At 38.0% G+C, this 26,891-nt stretch overlaps 3 protein-coding genes and 1 long non-coding RNA gene across 4 annotated transcripts; 1 reads left to right on the top strand and 3 right to left on the bottom strand.

The window, feature by feature from the left end:
- Positions 1 to 6,540: 6,540 nt before the first annotated feature.
- LOC128921365 (uncharacterized) lies at positions 6,541 to 6,965 on the top strand. Its single transcript, XR_008470807.1, has 2 exons — positions 6,541 to 6,682; positions 6,742 to 6,965. It is a non-coding gene; the product is annotated as an uncharacterized LOC128921365 (long non-coding RNA).
- Positions 6,966 to 8,959: 1,994 nt separating this feature from the next.
- Positions 8,960 to 11,500, bottom strand: LOC105211599 (protein Spindly-like). Its single transcript, XM_054228763.1, has 6 exons — positions 10,853 to 11,500; positions 10,616 to 10,781; positions 10,347 to 10,562; positions 10,148 to 10,289; positions 9,905 to 10,003; positions 8,960 to 9,844 (listed from the first exon to the last, which is right to left on the bottom strand). The coding sequence occupies exons 1-6, from the start codon at positions 11,390 to 11,392 to the stop codon at positions 9,097 to 9,099; spliced, it is 1,911 nt and encodes a 636-aa protein (XP_054084738.1). The 5' UTR covers positions 11,393 to 11,500; the 3' UTR covers positions 8,960 to 9,096.
- Positions 11,501 to 13,885: 2,385 nt separating this feature from the next.
- On the bottom strand, positions 13,886 to 16,410 carry LOC128921364 (protein Spindly-like). The gene is made up of 6 exons (XM_054228762.1): positions 15,791 to 16,410; positions 15,559 to 15,724; positions 15,290 to 15,505; positions 15,093 to 15,234; positions 14,850 to 14,948; positions 13,886 to 14,789 (listed from the first exon to the last, which is right to left on the bottom strand). The coding sequence occupies exons 1-6, from the start codon at positions 16,328 to 16,330 to the stop codon at positions 14,024 to 14,026; spliced, it is 1,929 nt and encodes a 642-aa protein (XP_054084737.1). The 5' UTR covers positions 16,331 to 16,410; the 3' UTR covers positions 13,886 to 14,023.
- Positions 16,411 to 18,656: 2,246 nt separating this feature from the next.
- LOC105211597 (uncharacterized) lies at positions 18,657 to 24,049 on the bottom strand. Its single transcript, XM_054228764.1, has 6 exons — positions 23,346 to 24,049; positions 23,112 to 23,277; positions 22,841 to 23,056; positions 22,640 to 22,784; positions 22,291 to 22,376; positions 18,657 to 22,231 (listed from the first exon to the last, which is right to left on the bottom strand). The coding sequence occupies exons 1-6, from the start codon at positions 23,883 to 23,885 to the stop codon at positions 22,173 to 22,175; spliced, it is 1,212 nt and encodes a 403-aa protein (XP_054084739.1). The 5' UTR covers positions 23,886 to 24,049; the 3' UTR covers positions 18,657 to 22,172.
- Between the last annotated feature and the right edge of the window lie 2,842 nt (positions 24,050 to 26,891).

Genomic DNA, 26,891 nt, shown 5'->3' with positions numbered 1-26,891 from the left:
CTGAGTGCAGCTCTCCTCTACCATCTCTTCTATAAAATTTAGTGTTCCTGACGTTTTTCATAGTTGAAAGTACAGGAGTGCCAAGTTACACCAAAATACCAATTTACGAGTATATACTAAGTTATTCTTGTGGAATGCACGGGCAGATAGACCTCCGGATTTCAACTCGTCTCGTATTCCTAATCACTAATAAATGTATACATAAAGGGTGATTTTTTAAGAGCTTGATAACTTTTTAAAAAAAAAAAACGCATAAAATTTGCAAAATCTCATCGGTTCTTTATTTGAAACGTTAGATTGGTTCATGACATTTACTTTTTGAAGATAATTTCATTTAAATGTTGACCGCGGCTGCGTCTTAGGTGGTCCATTCGGAAAGTCCAATTTTGGGCAACTTTTTCGAGCATTTCGGCCGGAATAGCCCGAATTTCTTCGGAAATGTTGTCTTCCAAAGCTGGAATAGTTGCTGGCTTATTTCTGTAGACTTTAGACTTGACGTAGCCCCACAAAAAATAGTCTAAAGGCGTTAAATCGCATGATCTTGGTGGCCAACTTACGGGTCCATTTCTTGAGATGAATTGTTCTCCGAAGTTTTCCCTCAAAATGGCCATAGAATCGCGAGCTGTGTGGCATGTAGCGCCATCTTGTTGAAACCACATGTCAACCAAGTTCAGTTCTTCCATTTTTGGCAACAAAAAGTTTGTTAGCATCGAACGATAGCGATCGCCATTCACCGTAACGTTGCGTCCAACAGCATCTTTGAAAAAATACGGTCCAATGATTCCACCAGCGTACAAACCACACCAAACAGTGCATTTTTCGGGATGCATGGGCAGTTCTTGAACGGCTTCTGGTTGCTCTTCACCCCAAATGCGGCAATTTTGCTTATTTACGTAGCCATTCAACCAGAAATGAGCCTCATCGCTGAACAAAATTTGTCGATAAACACATTTCGAACCGAACACTGATTTTGGTAATAAAATTCAATGATTTGCAAGCGTTGCTCGTTAGTAAGTCTATTCATGATGAAATGTCAAAGCATACTGAGCATCTTTCTCTTTGACACCATGTCTGAAATCCCACGTGATCTGTCAAATACTAATGCATGAAAATCCTAACCTCAAAAAAATCACCCGTTATATATCATGAACATTTCAGAAGAAAACGCAGCATATTACTCATGATAATGTTTAGGTTAAGTCATGCAAGTCTTAAGGTAGAATTAGAGCTGCATAACCATATCCATATAAAATAACTGATTGAACCAAATTCACGGGCAACAATGTTTCCAATTGGAGGTGCGCAACCATAACAACATGCCCATAACCATAACCATAACTATCAATTGAATTTTGATTTTCGGCTGTAACCATAAAAAGCTGTTTGTTGATTTTTTGAATTTTCATTTGAAATTTCATTTGCATTATGTATATTATTATATATATTATTCGTCTCATAAGTTTGTATTTATACAGCTAGCGGAATCTTAGCGGATTAGTTAACCGTTGGGACCTAGGATGGACACGCCATCGCCTTTTTCGCTTGAATTGTTACAAAACAAAAACAAAAATTTCGAATGAAAAATCAACTGTTTATGGTTATGGCACCAATAATCGATAATAGTAAATATCGTTGCGGTTATGAAAATGGTTATAGGTATGGCGATATGGTATAGCACCTCTAATTCCACCATTTATATTATCATTCGTTTTACAGTACGAACTCGGTAATCGCAACTAATAGAAATTTAGGTAGTTGCACTTATTGAGTTTGTTGCACCCAACGAGGAAAAATATATAACAAGAAATATTACAAATGAAAATCGTTTTATGATATAGAAAGCTTATTTTTTTATTAAAAAATTTATTTTTTATACATATCGGGTATTGTTGTCTGCACTTTCTTCTTATTAAGTGTTTTTATTATAGCTCTTTCACGAATCTCCTTCAGAAATATAATGTCTTTTATTGGAATATCGTTTTCCTCAGCCCACTGAATGCATGTATTAAAAGATTGCATAGCAACTGATCCGTTTATTTTAGGAGGTGGAATAACATCCTCTTCGCTATCATCAGAATTTTGAATTTCTACGGCTTCTTTATCCACTTCTTGATAAGCAACACTTTCGTGCATCCATTCATTTAGCTCTTCAATTGTGAACGAATCATTTGGTGCAAGTTCTTGGAGCATTGATACAAGGATTGCGCGTTCATTTTCAATTTCTCTTTTTAGAATGCTGAGAGGAATATCGTCCTCTTCACTCCACTCAACATCTGGTTTCATTAAAATATTCCAGCACTTGCGAATGGAGCTTGCTTACACTTTTTCCCATGAACTTGCAAGAAGACAGATAGCATGTCTTAAGTTGAATTCCTTTATTTTTTCCTCCAGATGAGTGGTTTTATTCCCTATTAAATGCTCCAAAAGACTTTTTTGTAATAGACTTTTGTTAAGTTAATAACGTTTTGGTCCATTGGTTGTAGAATCGCGGTACAGTTAGGTGGAAGACACATAACGGTTATCATTCCATCATCACTTTTCATCTCATTGTCTTTAGGATGACACGGGGCGTTATCCAAGACCAATAGGGCTTTTTTGGGAAGTCCCTTGGATTCTAGAAATTCGCATACAAATAAATTTTAAACAAAAATTGAATACATTTCGTATTTCTCACCTCAGGAACAAACGTATGATGAAACCAGTCTTCGAAAAACAAATAAGTCATCCACGAGTTCTTATTAGCCTTGTATTACAACGGGCATTTTTTGAAAATTTTTGAATGCTCTAGGGTTTTTTGCTTTTCCAATGACAAAGAGCTTAACTTTGTGCGTACCCGAAGCATTTGTGCATGCGAGAAATGTTATTCTTTCCTTACTAACTTTCCGACCAGGAGCAGATGATTCCTTGAAGCTCACCAACGTTTTATCTGGTATCTGCCTGAAAAACAATCCGGACTCGTCGGCATTGTAAACATTTTCACTCCTTTTTATCAAAAACCACTTGTAGAGAGCCTTTTCGATTCTTGGGTATTCACAAGATTTTAAGGTTTGCCGTTTTCCTGGCCCAGCTTCCATATTTGTGGCATATTTAAGTATACAAGCTTTTTTCTTCTTTATTCTCGATATAAGGGAGCTGTGGAACGGCATCTCAAAGTCATTGCATACCGCTGCAGCCGAAACAATTGGTCTCCGGCAACGCCAAAAAACCAGTTGGTACGATGAGAATTGTCGTTCCGCAGTGGAGAGAAAACAGACTGCCTACCTCGCAACGTTGCGATCGACCACAACACGTTCGGGGTGGGATAGATATCGAGAACTGAAGAGGGAAGCGAGACACATTTGCAGACGTAAAAAGAAAGAGGCCGAAATGCGTGAGTATGAAAAGCTTGAAAAGCTGGCCGACATAGGTAATGCTCGAAAATTTTATGAAAAGATGAGGCGATTTTCAGAAGTTTTCAAGACCGGGGCATTATCATGTAGGGACCGAGGAGATAATCTGGTAACGGATGTCCAGAGCATACTGGGATTATGGAGGGAACACTTCTCCGACCTGCTGAATGGCAGTGAGAGTACAACACCAGGAGATGGCGAACCCGATCCCCCAATCGATGACGATGGAACAGATGTTCCATTACCCGACCATGAAGAAATTCGAATAGCAATTACCCGCTTGAAGAACAACAAAGCGGCGGGGGCCGATGGATTACCGGCCGAGCTATTCAAATACGGCGGCGAAGAACTGATAAGGTGCATGCATCAGCTTCTTTGTAGAATATGGTCGGAAGAAAGCATGCCTGACGATTGGAATCTTAGTGTGCTCTGCCCAATCCATAAGAAGGGAGACCCCACAGTCTGCGCCAACTACCGTGGTATAAGTCTCCTCAATATCGCATATAAGGTTTTGTCGAGCGTATTGTGTGAAAGACTAAAGCCCACCGTCAACGAACTGATTGGACCTTATCAGTGTAGCTTTAGACCTGGAAAATCTACAATGGACCAGATATTCAACATGCGCCAAATCTTGGAAAAGACCCGAGAGAGAAGAATCGATACTCACCATCTTTTTATCGATTTTAAAGCTGCCTTCGATAGCACGAAAAGGAGCTGCCTTTATGCCGCGATGTCTGAATTTGGTATCCCTGCAAAACTAATACGGCTATGTAAGCTGACTTTGAGCAATACCAAATGCTCCGTCAGGATCGGGAAGGACCTCTCCGAGCCGTTCGATACCAAACGAGGCTTCAGACAAGGTGGCTCACTATCACTTCAATCTATAGCTGGAAAAAATAATACGAGCTGCAGAGCTAAATAGAGAGGGTACAATCTTCTACAAGAGTGTACAGCTCCTGGCGTATGCCGATGATATTGATATCATCGGAAGCAACAACCGCGCCGTTTGTTCTGCGTTTTCCAGACTAGATAAAGAAGCGAAGCGTATGGGTCTGGTGGTGAATGAGGACAAGACGAAATATCTCCTGTCATCAAACAATCAGTCAGCGCACTCGCGTCTTGGCTCCCACGTCACTTTTGACAGTCATAACTTTGAAGTTGTAGATAATTTCGTTTATCTGGGAACCAGCATTGACAACACCAACAATGTCAGCCTTGAAATCCAACGCAGAATCACTCTTGCCAATAAGTGCTACTTTGGACTGAGTACGCAATTGAAAAGTAAAGTCCTCTCTCGACGAACCAAAATCAAACTCTATAAGTCGCTCATTATTCCCGTCCTGATGTATGGCGCTGAAGCGTGGACGATGACAACATCCGATGAGACGACTCTGGGGGTTTTCGAGAGAAAGGTTTTGCGCAAGATTTATGGTCCTCTAAACCAACGGCCTTGGCAACGGCGAAGACAGCGGCTAGGTCATGTTGTACGGATGGAAGAAAACACTCCAGCTCTGAAAGTATTCGATGCAGTACCCGCAGGAGGAAGCCGCGGAAGAGGACGACCTCCACTCCGGTGGAAAGACCAAGTGCAAAGTGACCTGGCTTCACTTGGTGTTTCCAGTTGGCGCCAAAAAGCAAAAAGGAGGAATGAGTGGCGCACTCTGGTGGATTCGGCTATAATCGCTTAAAGCGGTTCATACGCCAAATATATATATATACTGTCACTATTCGAATAAATGAAAATTGTTTGAAATCCAAGCAGCCTTTGATTTTTGTTTGTTTTTACTTGTGAAAATGTCAATTGTGCGCATTTTTCCTGTGTTTCACATTTTTTAATAAAAATAGAAATTTAATGAACTTACACTATTCGAATAGTCGACAACGAACGGTTAACCGAATAGTCGGACGTGAGCGGTTAATCGAATAGTCGATGATTGACGACTATCCGAATAGTGCAAACCGAATATTATTATTCGAATAATGCCATATTCGGTTAAATCGGTTTGTCGATTAGTCGAATACCAAGAGCTCTAATGTAAACGTTGTTCAGGCGTAAGTCTTTCCATGATGAAATGCCAAACAATACTGAACAAAAATAACATGACAGCTTGACACGACTCACGCGTGGTTATCAAAAAAAGGCTACTGAAAAAAGTAACTCTACTTGGATCGCCCGATAATTGCCCGTGATAAAAGAACCGAAATGTCATTGTTTTACCTTGTGCCTTATTAATAGTCATAGTTAATGATCTGAAGGAATATTTGGATCCTTTTGACAATCGATACTGCGATAATTTTAATAATTTTAAAATTAATGAAATTAACTATTTAAACTTGACTGAATTGTAAGTCTAAACCATTCTCAAATCAACCTAAAAATATACAAAAAATGTCATTAATATCGGTCCAGCCGTTTAGGAGGATTTCAGAAGACTTATAGAAGCTTTTAGACTTTTATTTTTATTATGTATAGTATGGACAAAACTGTTAAAAATATTCAATAAACGGGAAACTTGTTTTATTGAGCGTGTATTTTAATAATATGTACATATACTATAGAAAAACCAAAAATTTAATTTATAAACTTTAACTAATTTATTTCAAAACAATGAAATCTGAGTTTTTTCCCTTGAGCTATAAGCTAAATATTCAACAAAGAAAAAAGTGAAAATGAGATTTTGTTTGGATTTGTAATAAGCGATAGAATAAATTATTAGCCAAAAACTATTATATGTTAATTTTTTCAGGAGGGGTTTTTATTTCAAATTGGGTCAAATTATTATATTATATGTATATACCTTAATCATCGCCCTAAACCTTGCTGACATTGACGATATATGCTCTTGCAATCCGACCTTCATGCCATTATACGAAGTTTTGAAAAGGATGGACTCCAGTTCTTATTTGCTCTTTAGCCTCTCTACGGTTACTTCTTTATTTTTAATAGTCCACAAGTTTTCAATCGGGTATAAATCGATGCTATTGAATGTACCGTTCCTCCAACTTCTAGTAACGTTGCAGCAAAGCGAGAGCCAACGCAATGCCATTTTGAGATCGTATTGTTGCCAAAATCAATATTATGCCTTTGTTGTCAACTTAAATATAATTATTTTATTATTATCTTTCTATCAAATTTTCAATATTGTTTACTTTTTAAACCTTCCCTGTACTTCCACGGATATTTGTGGATTGTGGAACCAAAGTCGTTCTGACCGACATTTTGGGTTTTCGATGTGTTTTCATTGACAATTCACAAATTTATTTGTTTGTTTACATTTTGAGCAACGAAAAATGTAAGTTTTAAAATCTTTAATATTTGCTTATAATTATTATTAAAGATCGTGTTTTATAGAATCACGACAAGAAAATTTTAATAATGAAGGTATAAACCAGATAAATACCTCGCGCGATACTTCAAGAGAATTGATGAGAAAAGATAGAAGAGTTGAACAAACAACGTTTAATCCTATTAGGTATAGTAAAGGAACTTGGCACGCCGATTAAATCATGTTGGACAAAAGTTTGTATAGGTTTTTACTGATGCAAATGTTTTTTAATTAAAAATATTTAACTCCAGCAACGTAAGAATAATTTTTGGGAACATGATTGCCATCGAAATGGATCTGTGTTTTAAAGAAAACTTTCGTTAACTTAATGAATTATGCGACGTCCTTCGGCCTCTGCAAATTAATTAATTTCGGCCACTGTGAATAGCACACCTTGTTGCTGCAACTCCACTGCCATTTCTTTTAAAATGTGGCTATTTTTTCTTGACCCGCGAAGAGCACACACCATATTTTGCCACAATTCAATTAGGAGCGCTTCCTCCCTCTCACCCAAGGAATTTCTTTTTTTGTACTTTTGTTTTTTTTCCATTTTATAAAGTGTAAACAAATATCAGCTGACAATTTGGGGATGGCAAAATATGTCTTCCAATTATATCGACTAAACTAGAGCAGACATCGATTATAATGAGTGGAATGTATGTTTTCATGAAGTTTTCAGCGAAAACTGTGATTTCGTTTGTCAGATTTTGCATGGATGAAAACACAAGTTCTCGAACGAAAACCCATTTTTTCAATGAAAACATGTTTTCAATGTCGGTATAGGTATATGGGAGCTAGGGGAAGTTATGACCCGGTTCTAAAGATTTTTGGAACAGAGACACACTATTAGAAGCAAAAATTTTCTCTGAATTAATTTAAAATACCTGAGGGATTTACCGATATTTTCGGTGAAAAATTACCCTATTCGATATCCGGGGTATCGAAAAGTTATAGTCCGATTTCAAACTTTTTTCCACAAGTTATGTCACAGATCACATACAGTATTTGCGTAAAGTTTTATGACACTATCCTCATTGGTTCGTTATGTATTATAAAGTGAAGGAATGATATGAAGTTCAAAATTGAGTTACATGGGAAGTAGTCGTGTTGTGAACCGATTTTCACACGTGTCATCAGGATGTCAAGAAAATGCTATGTACCGAATTTCATTGAAATCGGTCGAGTAGTTTCTGAGATATGGTTTTAGACCCATAAGTGAGCGATGCCACGCCCATTTTCCATATTTAAAAAAAAACTGAGTACAGCTTTCTTCTGCAAAATTTAAGATTTCTGATATTTTTCGTTAGTGAGTTAACGCAAGTAATTTTCAACATAACCTTTGTATGGGAGGTGGGCGTGGTTATTATCCGATTTCCCTTCAAACTCCACTTCGATTAGGTGTAATACATGCAATGGATGGAGCCATCTTAAGACCTGTTCAGGCCTTAAGACCCATAGGGAGTGGACCACACGTTATGTGGACCCATGCTGTCAACGCACCGCTACAACTTGCACATAGTTTGCGTAACGTGCCGGCACCATCTGGGTGTGGCCAACTTAGAGCACTTATGGTTCCCCGGAGCTGAACTAGGCAGCATGACTCCCAGTCTGACCCAATGCCAAACAACTGCGAGCCACTTGATTTCACTAACGGTATATTATCAGGAAGGCTAAGTCCTCCAAAGCCATTGGCCCAGATGGAATCAATTCTTTGATGTTAAAATATCTAAGTTCAACGGGAGTGGAATTTCTCACCAAGGTACTTAATTTGTCACCAACCACTCTTAAAATACACGAAATGTGAGCATTCAGAAGAGTAGTTCCACTACTGAAAACTGGGAAACCCGTCAATCAAGGGGAGTCTTACCACCCGATAACTCTCCTTTCCCCAGTAGTGAAGGCACTTAAGGCCTAGAGGACGTATTCATTCGAAAAAAGAAAAGGGAAATTAAGCAGCGACCTTTCTCCCTTCTTCTCTGTGAGAAAATCCACGGCGACCCTTTATACCAACTGGACGAAGGAGTACAGACTAAATCTTAATATTCACGTCGATGATATACAATACCGACTGTGAATAACCCCAAGAAGTACAGAGCCGCAACAAGATCCTCAAGTCGCTAGCCGGTAGCACTTGGGGAAAGGACAAAGAAATTACGGTCGTAAATTACGCAGCGCCGGTATTGTCGCCTGGATGAAGAGGCACACAGCAGGGCTGGATAATCGTTACTACACAAACAACAACGATTGATTTCACTTCATGGATGTGATTGTGAATGTATATCATTTTATTTTTTCATATATGTATTCCTGAACAGTTTAGTTACTTACTGTATGCAAATATAAATAACTGACTTAATAATAAGAACAAAAATGTGTTTGGTTTATTGTGGTTTACGTTTGGATGGCACCACAATGTGACGAATAATAACATTGGGTTTCTTTCGTACCTCTTTAATGAAGGCTTTGGGATTGTCTTCTTTATTCGAACCATCAATAGTACTCTCTGAACCAATACTGACATTTGCACTGATGTCGTGCACAGTGGGACCTTGCGCACTAAACTGCACATTCTTCTGGTTATTTTCATCACTGGTGAGTGTATCACTTTTCTTCGATAGAATCGAAGGTCCCGGTTGAGCATCCAGTGCGGGGGGTTGCCTTTTGGAATTCTTTGGTGGTGCCATCTGCAGTTCGTTTGCCAAAGAACTACTGTTGCTATTACTCTCGCGCAAATAATTATGGAAACTTGGTTTTGCCTTCAGTGAAATAGTCGGTTTCTGCTGCTTTTGTGGGGTTCCAATATTTTCATCATTTGACGTGATGAAGTCATTTTGATTTTCTTTTTGTTCTTCTTGTTCTCGTGTGTTATATATTTCTGATCCATTCCCATTCTGAATAGTTTGTTGTCCTAATGGGGTGCTAAGTATTTGTGGTTCTCTCTCCTTGGCGGACTTATATTGTGGAGTGCCAGGTGATGCGTGCACAATACGAGGTCGAGCAGTCTCCTGTTCTTTCTGGTCAATATTAAACTCTATTGCACGAATAGGTTTAAACGCAATTCCCTTTTCAGTCAATATATCCTCTCTATCGAGCAGTACACAACGTGTTTTTAATGCTTCGAAACGCCATCTGTTAATAATATAATAGTTTACTTCGCTATTAAATAAATGAAGAAATTTTTATATTAACCTTGTCATCTGCTGTTGAACATTGCGGAGCTGTTCTTCCAAACTGGCTTTTTGTATTCGCACACTATGAAGTTGTTTCTTGAGTTCATCAGTTTCATGTCTAAATTATTTGGAAGTAAAATATTTATACAGTCAGTAAATACAATTATTTTTTTTACAAAACTTGTCCGAAATTTACAAAAGACTTCCCATAATAAATTTTGGAAGTGGAGAATTTTACACTATTTACATTGCTTTTACATACTTGCAGAAACTTAACATTGAATCCAACCATTCAACACCTTTTTCGTTGGCTAAGTCACTTAGACGACTCTGTGATACTTTTAATTGCTTTTCTAATCCTTCCACTTGACACAGTAGTTGGCGTATACGATCGTTTAGCCTGTCTGCAATTTTTTTGTTTTTTTAATTATTTAAAAGTTCATAAAATATTTCATAATTACTCTGATATGTGCGGTCTGCTGAACAGAAAATTGAAGTGCACTCCTTAAGCTCTGTATGCATTGCAATATTCTCCCGCTTCAATCGTCGTATTTCTGATTGACTGTCATTGCACATTTTTTTCATATCAATGTAGCTTTTCTTTTGTGCAGCTAGAAGTTTTTTCATTGCCTGTCGTTGATCATCCACTTCGGCGAAAAGCGAGTTGCCTTTGCGATCTATAGGGAATATTGTAATTTCACAAATATCACAATAGAGTAAATGCACTTACCAACACCTTCTGGTTTTGTTTCCAACATGGCAAGTTTTGCGTTAGCTTCTGCTAAATGTTCTTGCGTGCTTTCAAGCAAAGTTGTCTTTTCATCTAAATCCTCACGTTTCGAACGCAAATTTTCCTCCAAACATGTTACTTGATCACGTAAAACTTCAATATTACTCTGGTATATGCATAAAATATTCAAAATAATATATATACGAATATATTTATATTATATTAAAATTTAAGCACCTCTCTTTCTGCCAATATCAGTGTTTGTCGCACCATACTCTCCTGGAATTCCTCCAACTTTTGCATCAAAGAAAAGTTTTCTCCTTCCAACGTTGCTATACGGTTGGTGAGCTCTTCTGTTCCAGCATTAACCATCGATGATGTGCTTAATCTTTTTGATGATTTTACCGTTTCTAGCTCTCTTCGCATTTCGACATTCTCCGCACTCAACGTAGCATAGTCCTGCTGCAACGTAGTGTAGTCCGTGGTTAATGTGTGATGTTGTCGGCGTAAATCTTCTAACTCTGTATCTACTTTTGTTTGTCCCTTATTGTCCTTTTCAATGGAGGCAAGAGTTTGCATGAGCTCCTCAATTTCCTGCGAGAGGTAATTTTCGGCGGCATAAGCTGTTTCCAAATTACGTTTCATTTCGTGGATACGCTGTATGTCCTCCTCTGCTTCATCGTGCATTTGTCGATAACGCTCAAACAATGTCCCATAATGATCCTGGAGATCTTCAAGTGGCAGCGACATATATTCGATTTGAAAATCCTCTTCCATAACAATCGTTTAAGCTAATGACTTTTTTCTTTTAAATGAAGTGTCACTTTAGCAGTGTTGCCTAAATACGAAAAATGCGCTACAAGTTATGTACATTATGGAGCGCTATAAGTAAATGAAATTTGTGAGCACTAGCAAACTGTTCTTGATTCCATACACAATTACACTTTTAGTACACTATTTGAAAAAAAATTTTATTGCGTTTTTTTCAAAATATTTATTTATTATTTTATGCTCAATCTATTTGTTTGCTGCTTATTTTTGAATATAATTTTGTAGCAAATTTGTTTTCAGGTTGTAGTCTTTGTTAACATCGTGATAGGTTGTTAGTGCACCAAATGGACAAAGGCTTATGGTCGACACTAGACATGTAAAGATATTCGATATTCTGGTGGACCTGATGTCCAATATATGAATTAAATTTTAGTATGTATGGAATGGAGTATTGTGTAGAAGTCTACTCTAATGAGAACAGTTTTTGATTGTAATTTACTTGGGATTGGCCAGGAACGATTGTTCTTCACATGGTTCTAGCAGCTTACGACTTCCAGTTTTAGACTAAATGTCCTCTGGGTAACTTATAAACAATCGTTTGGAATCGAGCTAAAGCGAAAAGGCGAACTCCCCGTGGTCATGCGTAGGTGAGCAATCATGTCGATCATATTGTGACAGATAGACGACATGCCTAGAGTTGTTTTGAACATTCTCATGTTGGAACCAAGGAGGGAATACTTCCCGACAATAGGAACCTAAGTATGCACTGTCCAATTCACAAATAGGTAGACCCCACAATCTGCGTCAAATACTGTGGAATAAGCCTCTTCAATATCGCATACACGGTCCTTTCGAACGTGCTGTGTGATACACTAAAGCCATTCGTCAACAGACTGACTAGACCACATCAGTGTGACTTTAGACCTGGAAAATTTACAATAGACAAGATTTTCACCATGCGCCAAATCTTGAGAAAGATCCATGAAAAGCTGCGAATTTGGTATCTCCTCAAAATTAACACGGATTGTAAACTGACGTTAAGCAATTCCAAAAGCTACGTCAGTATCGGGAAGGACCTCTCCGCGCTGTTCGATACCAAACGAGATCTCAGGAGGGAGCCTGCTTTAGAGGCTTCAAAAAATCGATAAATGTCTACCCAAACTATCCAAGAATGTGTCCCTAAAATTTCAGAAAAATATTCAAATAATTTTTGGAGTCACAAGAGAAATTGTGAGCAAGCGTCGATCAGATATACTTTATATACGAAAAGTTTGACGCACGATTTACCGGTTTCCCATTTGTACGATTTTTCCTAATTGGCGGGAATAGGGGAAAAAATTAAACGTCCTATCAAACTAGACAAAATTTATTGTATTCGGGATTAAATACTTTTCTAGTCAATCTAAAAAACCTTAAGAAAGGTTTTTTTTTTTACTTTTTAAGCAATCTGATGTGAATTCAAAGAAAAAAAATATTTTTTTTTTTTAATGTGCGAAAAGTTTTTGAATTTCTCACTTTTCGTTTGATTTTCTTGGTTTAACTTGAAGCTATACTATTGAAAATGTTTTGGTTTTTTTTTGTTTCAGATGAAAATTGCGATCTGCATCTTTACCTCCACACGACACATGCACACTCGAGACGCCTTGATGAAATGCTTGTACCAGACATAATATTGAAAAAATTTGAGAAGACTGTTGAAATACATATACACATGTATAGCAACAAAACCTGGCAGTTTCGCTTCAATCGAATATTTCTTTCCTTCCCAAAAGTCCTCGGAAAAATCGATTTTTTGCAGCTTCTAAAGCATGCTTCGGCTGCCAAGAGTGTACAGCTGCTGACGTAAACCGCTGATCATTGGCCTAACGGCGCCGTTAATTCTATTTTTTCCAGACTAGATAAGAAAGCGAATGGGTTTGATGGTGAAACAATTCCCTCCTTCAATTAAATATATTCATTTTAGTCTATTATAAGGAATTGTTTTTCGATGCTTTTGTACTGTCTGACACACTTTTGAAAAAGTTTTTGAAATATTTGGGTTTATATTTTGCCACACTATAAAAGTCTGTTCACATAGTTCAATAGAGATTTTCAACCTTCTTCCTCTGAAAAGTTTTTCTTTTAAAATAGCGCAAAAATGTTCTATCAGGTGTCAAGACTAATGCCAATATAGGAACTTCGATTCATAGTCCTGCATTAATATCGAGTCCAAATATGTCAAAATTTGGGAGATATGCGGCCACGATAATATCTATAATCACTTGCATACACTTACGATTAATGCGTTCAAGCCTAGACCTCTGCCGCGAAAACAACCCCACATATATATTATGCGATTCACAACACAAATTTTCTTATCGATACACGTCCATTTTTAGAGAAAGACATCAATTCCATGTACTTCCTTAATAAGTTATTAGTCTCCACCTCGGTGTCTGGAGGAATGTTAATTGATGATAACATTCACTATAGACAAAGACTACTAGGTTGTTTCCACATTCATGAAATTTAAGTTTATTATTTTTTTTCATTTATTCGTTAACGGTTTAGACTCTTACTGTAAGCAACTGTATAAATAACTGACTTAGTAAATAAGTCCAATAAAAAGTAAACAAAAAGAACGAAAACAGGTTTGGGTTATAGTGGTTTACGTTTGGATGGCACTATAATATGACGAATAGTAACATTGGGTTTCTTTCGTACCTCTTTAATGAAGGCTTTGGGATTGTCTTCTTTATTCGAACCATCAATAGTACCCTCTGTACTGACGTTCGCACTGATGTCGTGCACAGTGGGACCTTGTGCACTAAACTGCACATTCTTCTGGTTATTTTCATTACTGGTGAGTGTATCACCTTTCTTTGTTAGAATCGAAGGTCCCGGTTGAGCGTTCAGTGCAGATGGTTGCCTTTTGGAATTCATTGATGGTGTCATCTGCAGTTCGTTTGCCAAAGAACTACTGTTGCTATTACTCTCGCGCAAATAATTATCGAAACATGGTTCTGTCTTCACTGAAATTGTATGTTTCTGCTGCTTTTGTGGTGTTCCATCATTTTCATTATTCGACGTGATGAAGTCATTTTGATTTTCTTTCTGTTCTTCTTGTTCTCGTTTCAATGGAATATTTCTAGAAGGTGTGTTATATATTTCTGATGCATTCCCATTCTGAATAGTTTGTTGTCCTAATGGGGTGCTAAGTATTTGTGGTTCACTCTCCTTGGAGAACTTATATTGAGGAGTGCCAGGTGATGCGTGCACAATACGAGGTCGTGCAGTCTCCTGTTCTTTCTGGTCAATATTAAACTCTATTGCACGAATAGGTTTAAACGCAATTCCCTTTTCAGTCAATATATCCTCTCTATCGAGCAGTACACAACGTGTTTTTAATGCTTCGAAACGCCATCTGTTAATAATAAAATAGTTTACTTCGCTATTAAATAAATGGAGAAATGTTTTTATTTACCTTGTCATCTGCTGTTGAACATTGCGGAGCTGCTCTTCCAAACTGGCTTTTTGTATTCGCACACTATGAAGTTGTTTCTTGAGTTCATCAGTTTCATGTCTAAATTATTTGGGAGTAAAATATTTATACAGTCAATAAATACAATTATTTTTTTTACAAAACTTGTCCGAAATTTACAAAAGACTTCACATAATAAATTATAGAAGTGGAGAATTTTGTACTATTTACATTGCTTTTACATACTTGCAGAAACTCAACATTGAATCCAACCATTCAACACCTTTTTCGTTGGCTAAGTCACTTAGACGACTCTGTGATACTTTTAATTGCTTTTCTAATCCTTCCACTTGACTCAGTAGTTGGCGTATACGATCGTTTAGCCTGTCTGCAAATGTTTTTTTTTTTATTATGTAAAAGTTCATAAAATGTTTCATAATTACCCTGATATGTGCGGTCTGCTGAACAGAAAATTGAAGTGCACTCCTTAAGCTCTGTATGCATTGCAATATTCTCCCGCTTCAATCGTCGTATTTCTGATTGACTGTCATTGCACATTTTTTTCATATCAATGTAGCTTTTCTTTTGTGCAGCTAGAAGTTTTTTCATTGCCTGTCGTTGATCATCCACTTCGGCGAAAAGCGAGTTGCCTTTGCGATCTATAGGGAATATTGTAATTTCACAAATATCACAATAGAGTAAATGCACTTACCAACACCTTCTGGTTTTGTTTCCAACATGGCAAGTTTTGCGTTAGCTTCTGCTAAATGTTCTTGCGTGCTTTCAAGCAAAGTTGTCTTTTCATCTAAATCCTCACGTTTCGAACGCAAATTTTCCTCCAAACATGTTACTTGATCACGTAAAACTTCAATATTACTCTGGTATATGCATAAAATATTTAAAATAATATATATACGAATATATTTATATTACATTTCAAGCACCTCTCTTTCTGCCAATATCAGTGTTTGTCGCACCATACTCTCCTGGAATTCCTCCAACTTTTGCATCAAAGAAAAGTTTTCTCCTTCCAACGTTGCTATACGGTTGGTGAGCTCTTCTGTTCCAGCATTAACTATCGATGATGTGCTTAATCTTTTTGCTGATTTTACCGTTTCTAGCTCTCTACGCATTTCGACATTCTCCGCACTCAACGTAGCATAGTCCTGCTGCAACGTAGTGTAGTCCGTGGTTAATGTGTGATGTTGTCGACGTAAATCTTCTAGCTCCGTATGTACTTTTGTTTGCCCCTTATTGTCCTTTTCAATCGAAGCAAGGGTTTGCATGAGCTCCTCAATTTCCTGCGAGAGGTACTTTTCGGCGGCATAAGCAGTTTCCAAATTACGTTTCATTTCGTGGATACGCTGTGTGTTCGCCTCTGTACCATCGTGCAATTGTCGATAACGCTCATACAATTTCCCATAGTGATCCTGGAGATCTTCAAGTGGCAATGACATATATTCGATTTGAAAATCATCTTCCATAACTAGCGACCGAGTTTAATAACTTTTTTCTTTCAAATAAATTGTCACTTTAGCAGTGTTGCCTAAACATGAAAAATGCGTTACAAGTTATGTACACTAGGGAGCGCTATAAATAAATGAAATTTGTGAGCACTAGCAAACTATTCTTGGCTTCCACACACATCTACACTTTAGTACAATATTTTAAATATTTTTTTGAACTTTTCATAATATTTATGTATTTATTGTTTTGTGTTCATATCTTTAGTTTGCTGCTGAAATTTTAATATCATTTTGCTGGCAATTTGATTTCAGATTGTAGTCTATATTAAATTGCTGACGGGTTGTAACTGAACTAAAAGGACGTAGGCTCTTGGTCGACACTAGGCACATAAAGATTTTCAATATTTTTGATTGCCCTTCACTTGGTCAACAACACTTTCTCTCCACATGATTCAACCAACTCTCGACTTCCGGTTTTAGACCCAGAAGATGGTATCCAAAAAACAACGTTGTTACACCCGCCTTTGTACAGCAAAGCGCGTCCGTCAACAAACACAAAGAAGACTCGTCGTCGAAAAGTAGCAATAGCAGAAGGCAGCCGAGGGGTTTCTTACTCAACATGCACTCCTGCTCTCTGAGAGCATTCATAACCGTACAGCTGCAGCCGAAACAATTGGATTTCGACAAACCGAGAAACGAGCTGGTACGATTCGAATGAAGAGCGAAGCGAGACGCATTTGCAGAAATAAAAAGAAAGAGGGCATGCGTGAGTACGAAGTGCTTGCAATCTGGCCGACAAGGATAATGCTCGAACATTTTATGGAAAAATGAGCTACTTACAGAAGGTTTCAAGACCGGAGGATCCTCTAATAGGAATCAAGGAAGTAATTTGGTCCAGCACATACTTTATGGAGGCAACACCAGGAGATGGCGAACCCAATACCCCAATTACCCGCTTGGAGAACAACAAAGTGGGGGACTGATGGATTGCCTATCGAGCTATTTAAACACGGCGGCGAAGAACTGATAGAATGAAAGTATGGCTGACGATTGAAACCTTAGTGTGATCTTTCTACAAAAAGGGAGGCCATACAATTTGTTCCAATTACCATGATATAACCCTCCTCAATAACGCATACAAGGTTCTCTTTCGTTAACAGAATGATTGGACCTTATCTGGATATCACCCGAATATTAGTACGCTACTTCGTGGTGAAAACCGATTGGTACTTGGTGACTTTAACGCGCACCACGATCTTTGGAATTCTTGCCTGTCAAACGATCGGAGAGGGATGGAGCTTTCAGAAGAGATAGACGATTCGACATTCTGCACAATGAATGACGAAGCCCCCACCAGAATTATGAGCACTTGCAGCAGTTTGCTGGATAGCACCATTGCTATGCTAACCCTTGCATCAGATCATCTGCCCATAATTATCTCGATTGAAAAACCTCCAGATTTTATTTCTGCGGACATTCACACATATGTTAACTTTAATAAAGCTGGGACGGCTTCACAGAATTCACTGAGAATGCCTTCACCGCCCTACTTATTCCTACGCACGTAATCGTTGCCGAACGTCAATTCTTCAAGATGAGCCAGCCAAAAGAATCGCAAACATGCGCCCTAATGTCCCGGCTGAAGCGGCAGTTTTAGCAAATGACTCCTAAAGCCAGTTCGACCCTTGTGATCCCCGCATAAATGATCTCAATTTGGAGATTCGACAACTGGTAAACAACAATAAGCGGACGATATGGGTAGAGCATTTGATGTCCTGTAATATTTCCAATGATTGGAGCAAGCTGTGGTCAACCAGCAAATCTCTGCCAAACCCGAGGAAACACGGCGACCGGGTTGAAATTCAATTCGATAGCCATGCTTCCTCGGACCCGGAGAGGTGCGCAAGCTATTTTAGCCGGAAATTTATACTGCACCCTCCGGTTGACAAGACTACAAAGCGTGTCAACAGACGGCAGCGCAAAATTCCAAACAACTGGGTGCTACTTGTTTTCACCAGCGAGGAGGTTCGGGATGTCATCAGGAAGGCCATGTCCTCCAAAGCCATCGACCCAGAGGGAATCAATTCTTTGATGTTAAAACACCTAGGTCCAACGGTGACGGATCGTGAACTACCTGAGCGGTCGGCAATCATCCGTATTATTTCGAGCCTGGCACTCGCATTCACGGCGACGCTTTTTACCAACTGAACGAAGGAGTACAGACTAAATCTTAATATTCACGTCGATGGTAGACCAATACCGACTGTGAATAACCCCAAGATTTTGGGTGTCACATTTGGCAGTCTGCACTCCGCACATGACCGCGATAATTACTAAAGTACAGAGCCGGAACAAAATCCTCAAGTCGCTAGCCGGTATCACTTGGGGAGAGGACAAAGAAACGTTGCTGGCTACTTACAAGGCTATCGGCCAGCCGGTCGTAAATTACACAGCACCGGCTGCCTATTAAGGAACATAATGAACTGCTTGCCAAGCAGTTTCTACTAGGGTGCTTTCGTAGAAATCAGCCATCCGCCCCCGGATGCATCAAGAGGTCACTCCTACAATAAGTTGACGATCTAGAACAATACACTGACCAGATCACGGGAGCAGACAGTTTCAGACACGCTATAAACGCCATTCACAGTGGAGCTATTAACACCTTCTTTGACTCCCTTCCAGTGAATGGCGTCCTTGGAACCAAACCACCACCTTTAGCAGACGAAGAGCTCGAGTTGCCACGTGAAACCAGAGTGACCCTTGCGCAACTTCGTTCTGGATATTGTAGCGGGTTAGGTTAGGTTATGTGGTTGTCAAAACGACGCACCTAGGCCTTTTGGAGGCCCATTGTGACACCACTGGGACTTTGATCTCTCACACTATAGAGTCATCTTTGAACCACCCTGTGGTCTTAATAAAGTGAAAAAGATCACATAATTTAATATGAGCAACTTCACCCACATTCTCGAGAAAACCGCGTCCAATAATACAGAGCCTTACATCCCCATATAAGGTGTGTAATCGTTTCTTCCTCTTCTTCTTCCTGGCAACTTCTGCAGTAATCGTTACAAGGTAACCCCAGCCTGCTGGCGTGTCTACCAATCAGACAGTGTCCCGTTAACACCCCTACAAGGGTTCTTGTGTCATTCCTCTTAAATTTCAATAAACGACAAGTGCGGCTCTTCCTCCACTCAGGACACGTTTGTCTACTTACGGAACAAGTAGTTGATTGTTTCCATTGTGATTCAGCCGTATCAACAGCATGTTTATTTATTAGATATCTGCACGTTGCCAGAGGTATATAAGGTATTATTAGCATCCAACTGCAATGTTGTGCCCAATCTGGCTAGTTCATCTGCTACACAGTTTCCAGGAATGTCACTATGTCCCGGGACCCATTGCAGGTGTATCGTGAAATATGATGTCGTCCAAGCATTCTTTCACTATCTTCGATGATATTCTTTGCGACTTTTGTGATTTTAAAGCCGCTTGACTATCCGAGAATATGAATATGTGTTTAGTCGTTAGCACTTTTTTTGACAAAACGAGAAGGCTTTCTTTAATTGCAGTGATCTCTGCTTCGAAAACACTGCAGTGATCCGGTAACCGGAAAGCGATTCTGGTATCCAGTTTCTCTGAAAATACCGCCTCCTACTCGTTTGTCCAGTTTTGAACCGTCTGTATAGATACTTATCTCTGAATCTGTGTCCATTTTTCACATTTCCCACTCCTCTCTAGAAGGGAAGGATATGTGTAGATCCGAGTATAGATTCATTTCTATAGGATTGCGAATTTCCGTAATATTTGGTAGAAATGGGAACTTGCAGAGTATACTGGAATGTCCCCTATTGCAGTTTTGATTCTCTCAGCCTCAGTGCCGATTTCGCCGCCTGTTGTTTGTAGAATAGATCTATAGGCAGTAAATACAGAATCGCATCTAATGCCTGGCTAGGCGTTGTTCTTACCATACTTACCATACGCTTTACTGCGTACTTCTTCTCAATTATTGGCCACCAGACCAATATCCCATATGTCATAATCGGTCTTACCACAGCTGTGTAGAGCCAATGTGATACGCGGGGAGTTAGTCCCCATTTTTATAGTGCTAAAGCTGCCTTCTTTACCCTGGCATCCAAGTTTGGTTTACATAACAGCTTCCACATGATTTTGCCCAACGATTTATCTCATTTAGCCTTGTTTGCATGAGGTCCGAGAGTATATGTGGGAATTTTCCCCTAATTGATACCGCCACATCATCAGCGTAGGCCACAACATGTACTCCCCCTTTCTTTAGATCTAACAATATACTGTTCATTGTTAGGATTCATAGAAGTGGGGATAGGACGCCTCTTTGAGGTGTATCCCTATGGACAGATCTGCACATCATTGAAACCCCCAGCGTTGAAGTTATGAACCTGCCTAGAAGCATCTGTTATATAAGTTTCATGAGTAATTCGGAGACATTCAGATCTTTAAGGGCGTTGATAATGGCCTTAGACTGGATGTTAAAATGGCCTATGTTTAAGAAGGCTATGAGAGCGTATTCCTTTACTACCCGAGACCTTTCAATCTCTGTGACCACCGAGTTTAAGGCTGTTTCCTTTTACTTTCCTTTGGAGTACGCATGATGTGAAACTGCTCACTTTTCCGGAGCTAGCTTGCTTCTTATATTAATTTCTATTAATCTTTCCAGTGTTTTTAGTAGAAATGAGGAAAGACTGATTGGTCCAAAATCCTTTGGACTGGTGTGAGAGCTTTTGCCTGCTTTTGGTATGTATATTACCTTCACTTTTCTCCATAATGAAGGAATGTAGTTTAACCGAAGGGTCCCTTCGAGAATGGTTACTAACCAGCCCGTTACGTAACTTAACGATTTCTGCAATTGAGCTGGGAATATGCCGTCAGGTCCCGGAGATTTAAAAGGCTAGCAGGTTAAACTCCTACTTATCCAGACTGAACCCCGACATACAAAATACATGCCCTGCATGCAACGAGTCCCCGCATGACACTAATCACCTTTTTTGCATGCTCAACGAACCCTACTCATCTAACACCCCTTTCCCTTTGGTCCGACCCTGTCGAAACAGCATGTTTCCTGGTCCTCCCGCTAGATGACCCCGGGGATAACTAGACTTATGCTTTCCGTTCCGGCAGGGAGAGATAATCGCTACAACAACAACAAGAGCGCAGAATATTCCTCTTGAAAAGATGTGTCAAGTCCTAAAAGCCTTATGTCAATAAGCCTGTCACTTGCACTCAATGATCATTAAAAGTCCATAAAAATCATTCAAAAACTTTAAAACACAAGATGTGTCTCGATACAAATACACCATTTCCGATTTATTGCACGCGTTATTATCAATTGCTCAAGAACAAAACATGAATTGTGTAAGTTGGTTTACGTTTGGCCATTGCGCCACAAAATGACGAAAATAACATTGAGCTTCTCTGGCAGCTCTCTAATAAAGGCTTTGGGTTTGCCTCATGATACATTCATTAGTACACACTAAACCAATACAGATATTCGCACTGATGTTCATCACAATCTCACCTTCTGGTAACTGGTGTTCAGTGGTGAATGCATCACTTTTCTTTGACACCTTTCCTTTGGAATTCTTTGGTGGTGCTATCTCGAGTTCATTCGCATATATTACAATCAGAACTATGTTCTTCCTTCACTGAAATAGTTGATTTCTCTGTGTGCTCATTCAGAATAAGTCCTAATGGAATGCTAAGTAGTTCCGGCTTTTTATCCTTGGACGATGCTATGGACTTCTAGGTGATGCATACAGTATACGAGATCGTGCCGTCTTTAGTTTTTTCTGTTCACGAATAGTTTTAACCCAACTCGCTTCCCTCGTCAAGAGATCCTCTCTATTGAACAGTACGCAACGCATTTATTATGCTTCGGAGCGCTATCTATTAATAACAAAAAAGGTTACCTTGATATTAAAGAAATTAACAAATCTTAAGTGTACCTTGTTTTCTCCTTTTGAACGTTGCGTAACTGCTCTTCCACACTGGTCTTGGTATTTGCACACTTTTGAGTTCATCAGTTTCATTTCTAAATTATTTGGGAGTAAAAACATTTGTGTGAAACACACATAATCCTTACACGTAACCTTATAGTTAGTAAGTATATATGTATATCTAGATTTACAAATGTATTTAAATAATAAATAATGGAAGTGAGAATTTGAATGAGTTATTTAATGTAAGGTTATCCCCATTTGTACTATACAAAATGCTCGACTATGACGAAACATCTTCAATGCTTCAGTAGTGAAATGAGTGACACAGTTTACAACTTTAACAGGTAATGCGTACTTGCAGAAACTCAAGATTGAATCAAGCCACCCAACATCCTTATAGTTGTCCATGTAACTTAGACGCCTCTGAGAAACTTCTAATTGCTTCTCTAAGCTTTCCACTTGACGGAGTAGTTGTCGTATGCGTTCGTTTAGTTTGTCCGCTGGGGATTATGATCAATTAGTGTAAATTCTTAAAATTTCTATAATTCATAATTACCCTGATAAGAACGGTCCGCTGAACACAAAAGTGAAGTACACTGCTTAAGCTCTTTATGCAATGCAATATTCTCACGCTTCAATCGTTTTATTTCTGACTGACTGCCATTGCACAATTTTTTCATATCAATGTAACTTTTCTTTTGTGCAGCTAGAAGTTTTTTCATTGTCCTTCGTTGATAGTTAACTTCCGCGAAAAGCGATTTGCCTTTGCGATCTTAAAAACAAATGTTTCAATTTCACCATTATCCCAATAAAGTCAATGCACTTACCAACACCTTCTGGCTTTGTTTCCATCAAGGCAAGTCTTGCGTTAGCTTCTTCTAAATATTCCTGTGTACAATCAAGCAAATTTGACTTTTCATCTAAATCTTCAAGCTTTGAACGCAAATTTTCCTCCAGATATGTCACTTGTTCACGTAAAACTTCAATATTTCTCTGGTATATGTATAAAATATTCAAATTATTAATATATGTACAAATATATTTATATTATTTTCAAGAACCTCTCTTTCTGCTAATGCCAATGTTTGTCGCACCATACTCTCCTGAAATTCCTCCAACTTTTGCACCAAAGAAAAGTTTTCTCCTTCCAACGTTGCTATACGATTGAAGAGCTCGTCTGTTCCAGCATTAACTATCGATGATTTAGTTAATCTTCTTGTTGATTTCACCGTTTCCAACTGTTTACGTATTTCGACATTCTCCGCACTCAACGTCGCGTAGTCCTGCTGCAACGTGGTGTAGTCCGTGGTTAAAGTGTGATGTTGTCGACGTAAATCTTCCACCTCTGAATGAACTTTTGCTTGTACCTTATTATCCCTTTCCATAGAGGCAATCGTTTGCATGAGCTCCTCAATTTCCTGCGAGAGGTACTTTTCGGCGGCATAAGCAGTTTCCAAATTACGTTTCAACTCGTGGATACGCTGATGGTCCGCCTCTGTACCATCACGCAATTGTCGATAACGCTCAAACAATTTCCCATAGTAATCCTGGAGATCTTCAAGTGGCAATGACATATATTCGATTTGAAAATCATCTTCCATTACTAGCGTCCGGGTTTAATAACTTTTTTCTTTCAAATAAATTGTCACTTTAGCAGTGTTGCCTAAACATGAAAAATGCGCTACAAGTTATTCGCCCTAGGTGGCGCTATAAGTAATGATATTTTGTTAGCACTGGCAAAATATTTTTGGCTTCCATACACCACTACACTTTTAGTACACTATTTTAAATACTTTATTGCACTCTTCAAAATATTTATTTATTATTTTCTGTTCATTACTTTTTTGTTTTCAACTTAAATTTGTTTGTAATTTTGTAGGCAATAACGTTTTAGATTGTGTTCCTTGTTAACTCGCTGATAGGTTGCTGTCAACGAACTAAAAATGCTAGTGTCTCTTAGCTATGTATTTATATTAATATACGACCGACCAAGTGGTATGTATTTACCTGAATACATTACGATTTATCATATTTGGGATTTTACCTGAACAAATTTCCAAGTGATGTTAAATATGTCGCGCATATGATGCTTTGCAACTGAACATATGTATGAATGTCAATATTATTTATTGAATTATTAGTTTCGATAATTTCTATATTTATTTGTTTTTACTTTATTTAAGCAATTTAAATTAAATTCCAGTTTGACACACGGGAAGATTTCGCAAATACTTAACGTACGGTTTTTATTACTGTTTCAAAAGTGATAAAGTCGGATCCAAACCATGTCTATATAACGCAACTAATCTTATTATTCATTTTACAAAGTTCATACATACAGGTATTATCCTAGTTACATACACGTTTTTTATTACAAGATTGCCTCTTTTTGACGCGGTTTCAGTTAGGTACATACATACATATTATATGGGTGATTCTACGATAAGAGGTAACTAGTGTGGCAAAATATTGTTCTTTATGTTGATATTTTTTAAATTAATCACATCATATCAATGTAGTGCATTAAATAACATTACGATTTAATGCATAATTAAAACCATGTTTTCTGAAATTCCTTTCAAAGTCTAAAAAAGTGAAATGTTAAAAAGTCTGAAGTGTTTTTGAGAGAGCTTAACAATTTTTATTTTATTTTTGTTTCGTTTTTTTATACTAGATAGTGACTTTAATTGTTATTTTAATTTTATGGTTTGTTCGTCTAGAAAAGAGAGTACCTTTAATTTGTAACATTCGTTTATATCTTGAATAAGAAAGGACAAAAATCATAATACAGAGGTTTCATGAAAAAATCCAAAGTTTCTCTTTGGCCGTATTCTCTATGCACTTTAAACCTCTTATCGTAGAATCACCCATATATAGATATATAAATGGAATCTGTATATATTTTTTTCTAAGTTCATAAATGATGAATATACCGATATCTTAGTCGTTCTAACTAAACTTCTCATCACTAGAGGGAATTGTAAGCCATGCTTTTGAAAAAGTTTCGCACGCAGATGTTAAGCAAATGTTTGTGCTAACGATAACAAATTCCAAATCTGTCGTCAACATATGAAATTACTTTAGCAACAACAAATATATGCGTTTGTATTTCAACTTGAAGACAAAAATTAGTATGTTTCCAAATAAAGCAACCAATTGAGTCCTTAAAATGAATACATATGTACATACATACATGCGTACCTACGTACATACAACCATATGTTTTCTGTTGCCCAGAGAGACGCACTCTTGAGCCTTTATGAATTTCTATAGTTGAAATTCTTGAAAATCTAATAGACGACACAGAATCATATACGGTTCACACTCCGAATGTGTTAATTATTCTCGTGGCGACACACCTCATCAGCAGAGGTACAATCGCTAAAAAGCGGACACTTTTACGCTTACTTTCCCTTGATTTGAGTTGTGTCTGCTTTTTAATCTGCAAACTAAACTCATTTTCACACCAACCACTTGCGGCAACACTTATGCAAATGCTTGAACACATCTAGCCCCGCGTAAGTATTCTACCTGCACTCTTGCGTACACTGCTTCCAGCCTATAGCACTGCATGTATGTGGCTTTGAAGGGAAATCTTTTAAATAATGCTAACCCGCAGTAAACACGGGCTACTTAATACTTTCCTTCCTTTCATATTTCAGCTCAGCCATATTATTTAGACAGATTTGCATATTTTCCACAGGATTCCAGGGGAGATTTACATTATTGCCTATTTGATTAAGGTAGGTAGGCGTTTAATGTTGTTAGCGAACCAAATGAGTTGTCGAAATGATGCCTGTAACAAAGAGCTCTATAGAATCTGATTAACTCTGGAAGTCATGAAGAAATTAGTTTAATACACACTTTAATATAAAAATCAATTTTGAAATATCACCTCACTACGACCTCCAAACGTATTATTATTCTTTGCATATACATATACTCCTCGTCAATAGGTTAGACGCACCCGTACCAGAGAGCAGCTTCGGGTATGTTCGAGTGTGTTCAATCACACTAGCTTAAATTCGGTACGAGTGTGTCGTAACACTCTTCAAACACGTGTTCGATCGAGTTTAGAACCCGAAGCGAAAATAACGCAAACGAACAATCAAGACGGTCCTATCTTCGAGTGCAAGCAGCAAACTCGGATTTTATGTATATTATATTTTCGGGTGTGTCGTGCACGTGTTGATTGTGATCGACACACTCGAGTGGCACTCGAAGACTAAAAAATAATAGATAAACATACGTACACACATATGTATGTATGTTGGCGTCGGGATGACGCGTTCTGTCTTAGTTTTTTTGGTTGAATAATTTGAATATTAGACGTACATAGTACATATTATAAAAGAATAATTCAATTTAAGAATAGAATTCACTCAAAACTTATTTTATTTATTAATTCATAAATCATAAATAAAAAACATTTCATTGCACTTAAATATTTTAATTTTTTTTAAATCACAAATTTCAGGTGTAGACCAGATAAGGTGTTTGTGCCATTGGAAATGTTCTCACAACCCGAATTTTCTATCGTTGTCATTATGAATTATAAAAAGTAAACAAAACAAACAAAACCAATAATCGTTGACAATCACTACGCA

Source organism: Zeugodacus cucurbitae, chromosome 4 (assembly GCF_028554725.1).
Source record: "Zeugodacus cucurbitae isolate PBARC_wt_2022May chromosome 4, idZeuCucr1.2, whole genome shotgun sequence".
Lineage (NCBI taxonomy): Eukaryota > Metazoa > Arthropoda > Insecta > Diptera > Tephritidae > Zeugodacus > Zeugodacus cucurbitae.
The sequence above is the reverse complement of the archived record's forward strand: the minus strand, read 5'-3'. Positions and strand labels throughout refer to the sequence as shown.

Coding starts and splice junctions, on each gene's coding strand:
- LOC105211599 (XM_054228763.1), bottom strand. CDS start 11,392: ATGGAAGAGGATTTTCAAATCGAATATATGTCGCTGCCACTTGAAGAT. Junction 10,782..10,852: donor TGATATTGGCAGAAAGAGAG/GTGCTTAAATTT, acceptor TGCATATACCAG/AGTAATATTGAAGTTTTACG. Junction 9,845..9,904: donor GTTCAACAGCAGATGACAAG/GTTAATATAAAA, acceptor TATTATTAACAG/ATGGCGTTTCGAAGCATTAA.
- LOC128921364 (XM_054228762.1), bottom strand. CDS start 16,330: ATGGAAGATGATTTTCAAATCGAATATATGTCATTGCCACTTGAAGAT. Junction 14,949..15,092: donor TCAATGTTGAGTTTCTGCAA/GTATGTAAAAGC, acceptor CAAATAATTTAG/ACATGAAACTGATGAACTCA. Junction 14,790..14,849: donor GTTCAACAGCAGATGACAAG/GTAAATAAAAAC, acceptor TATTATTAACAG/ATGGCGTTTCGAAGCATTAA.
- LOC105211597 (XM_054228764.1), bottom strand. CDS start 23,885: ATGGAAGATGATTTTCAAATCGAATATATGTCATTGCCACTTGAAGAT. Junction 22,377..22,639: donor TCAATCTTGAGTTTCTGCAA/GTACGCATTACC, acceptor CAAATAATTTAG/AAATGAAACTGATGAACTCA. Junction 22,232..22,290: donor GTTCAAAAGGAGAAAACAAG/GTACACTTAAGA, acceptor TGTTATTAATAG/ATAGCGCTCCGAAGCATAAT.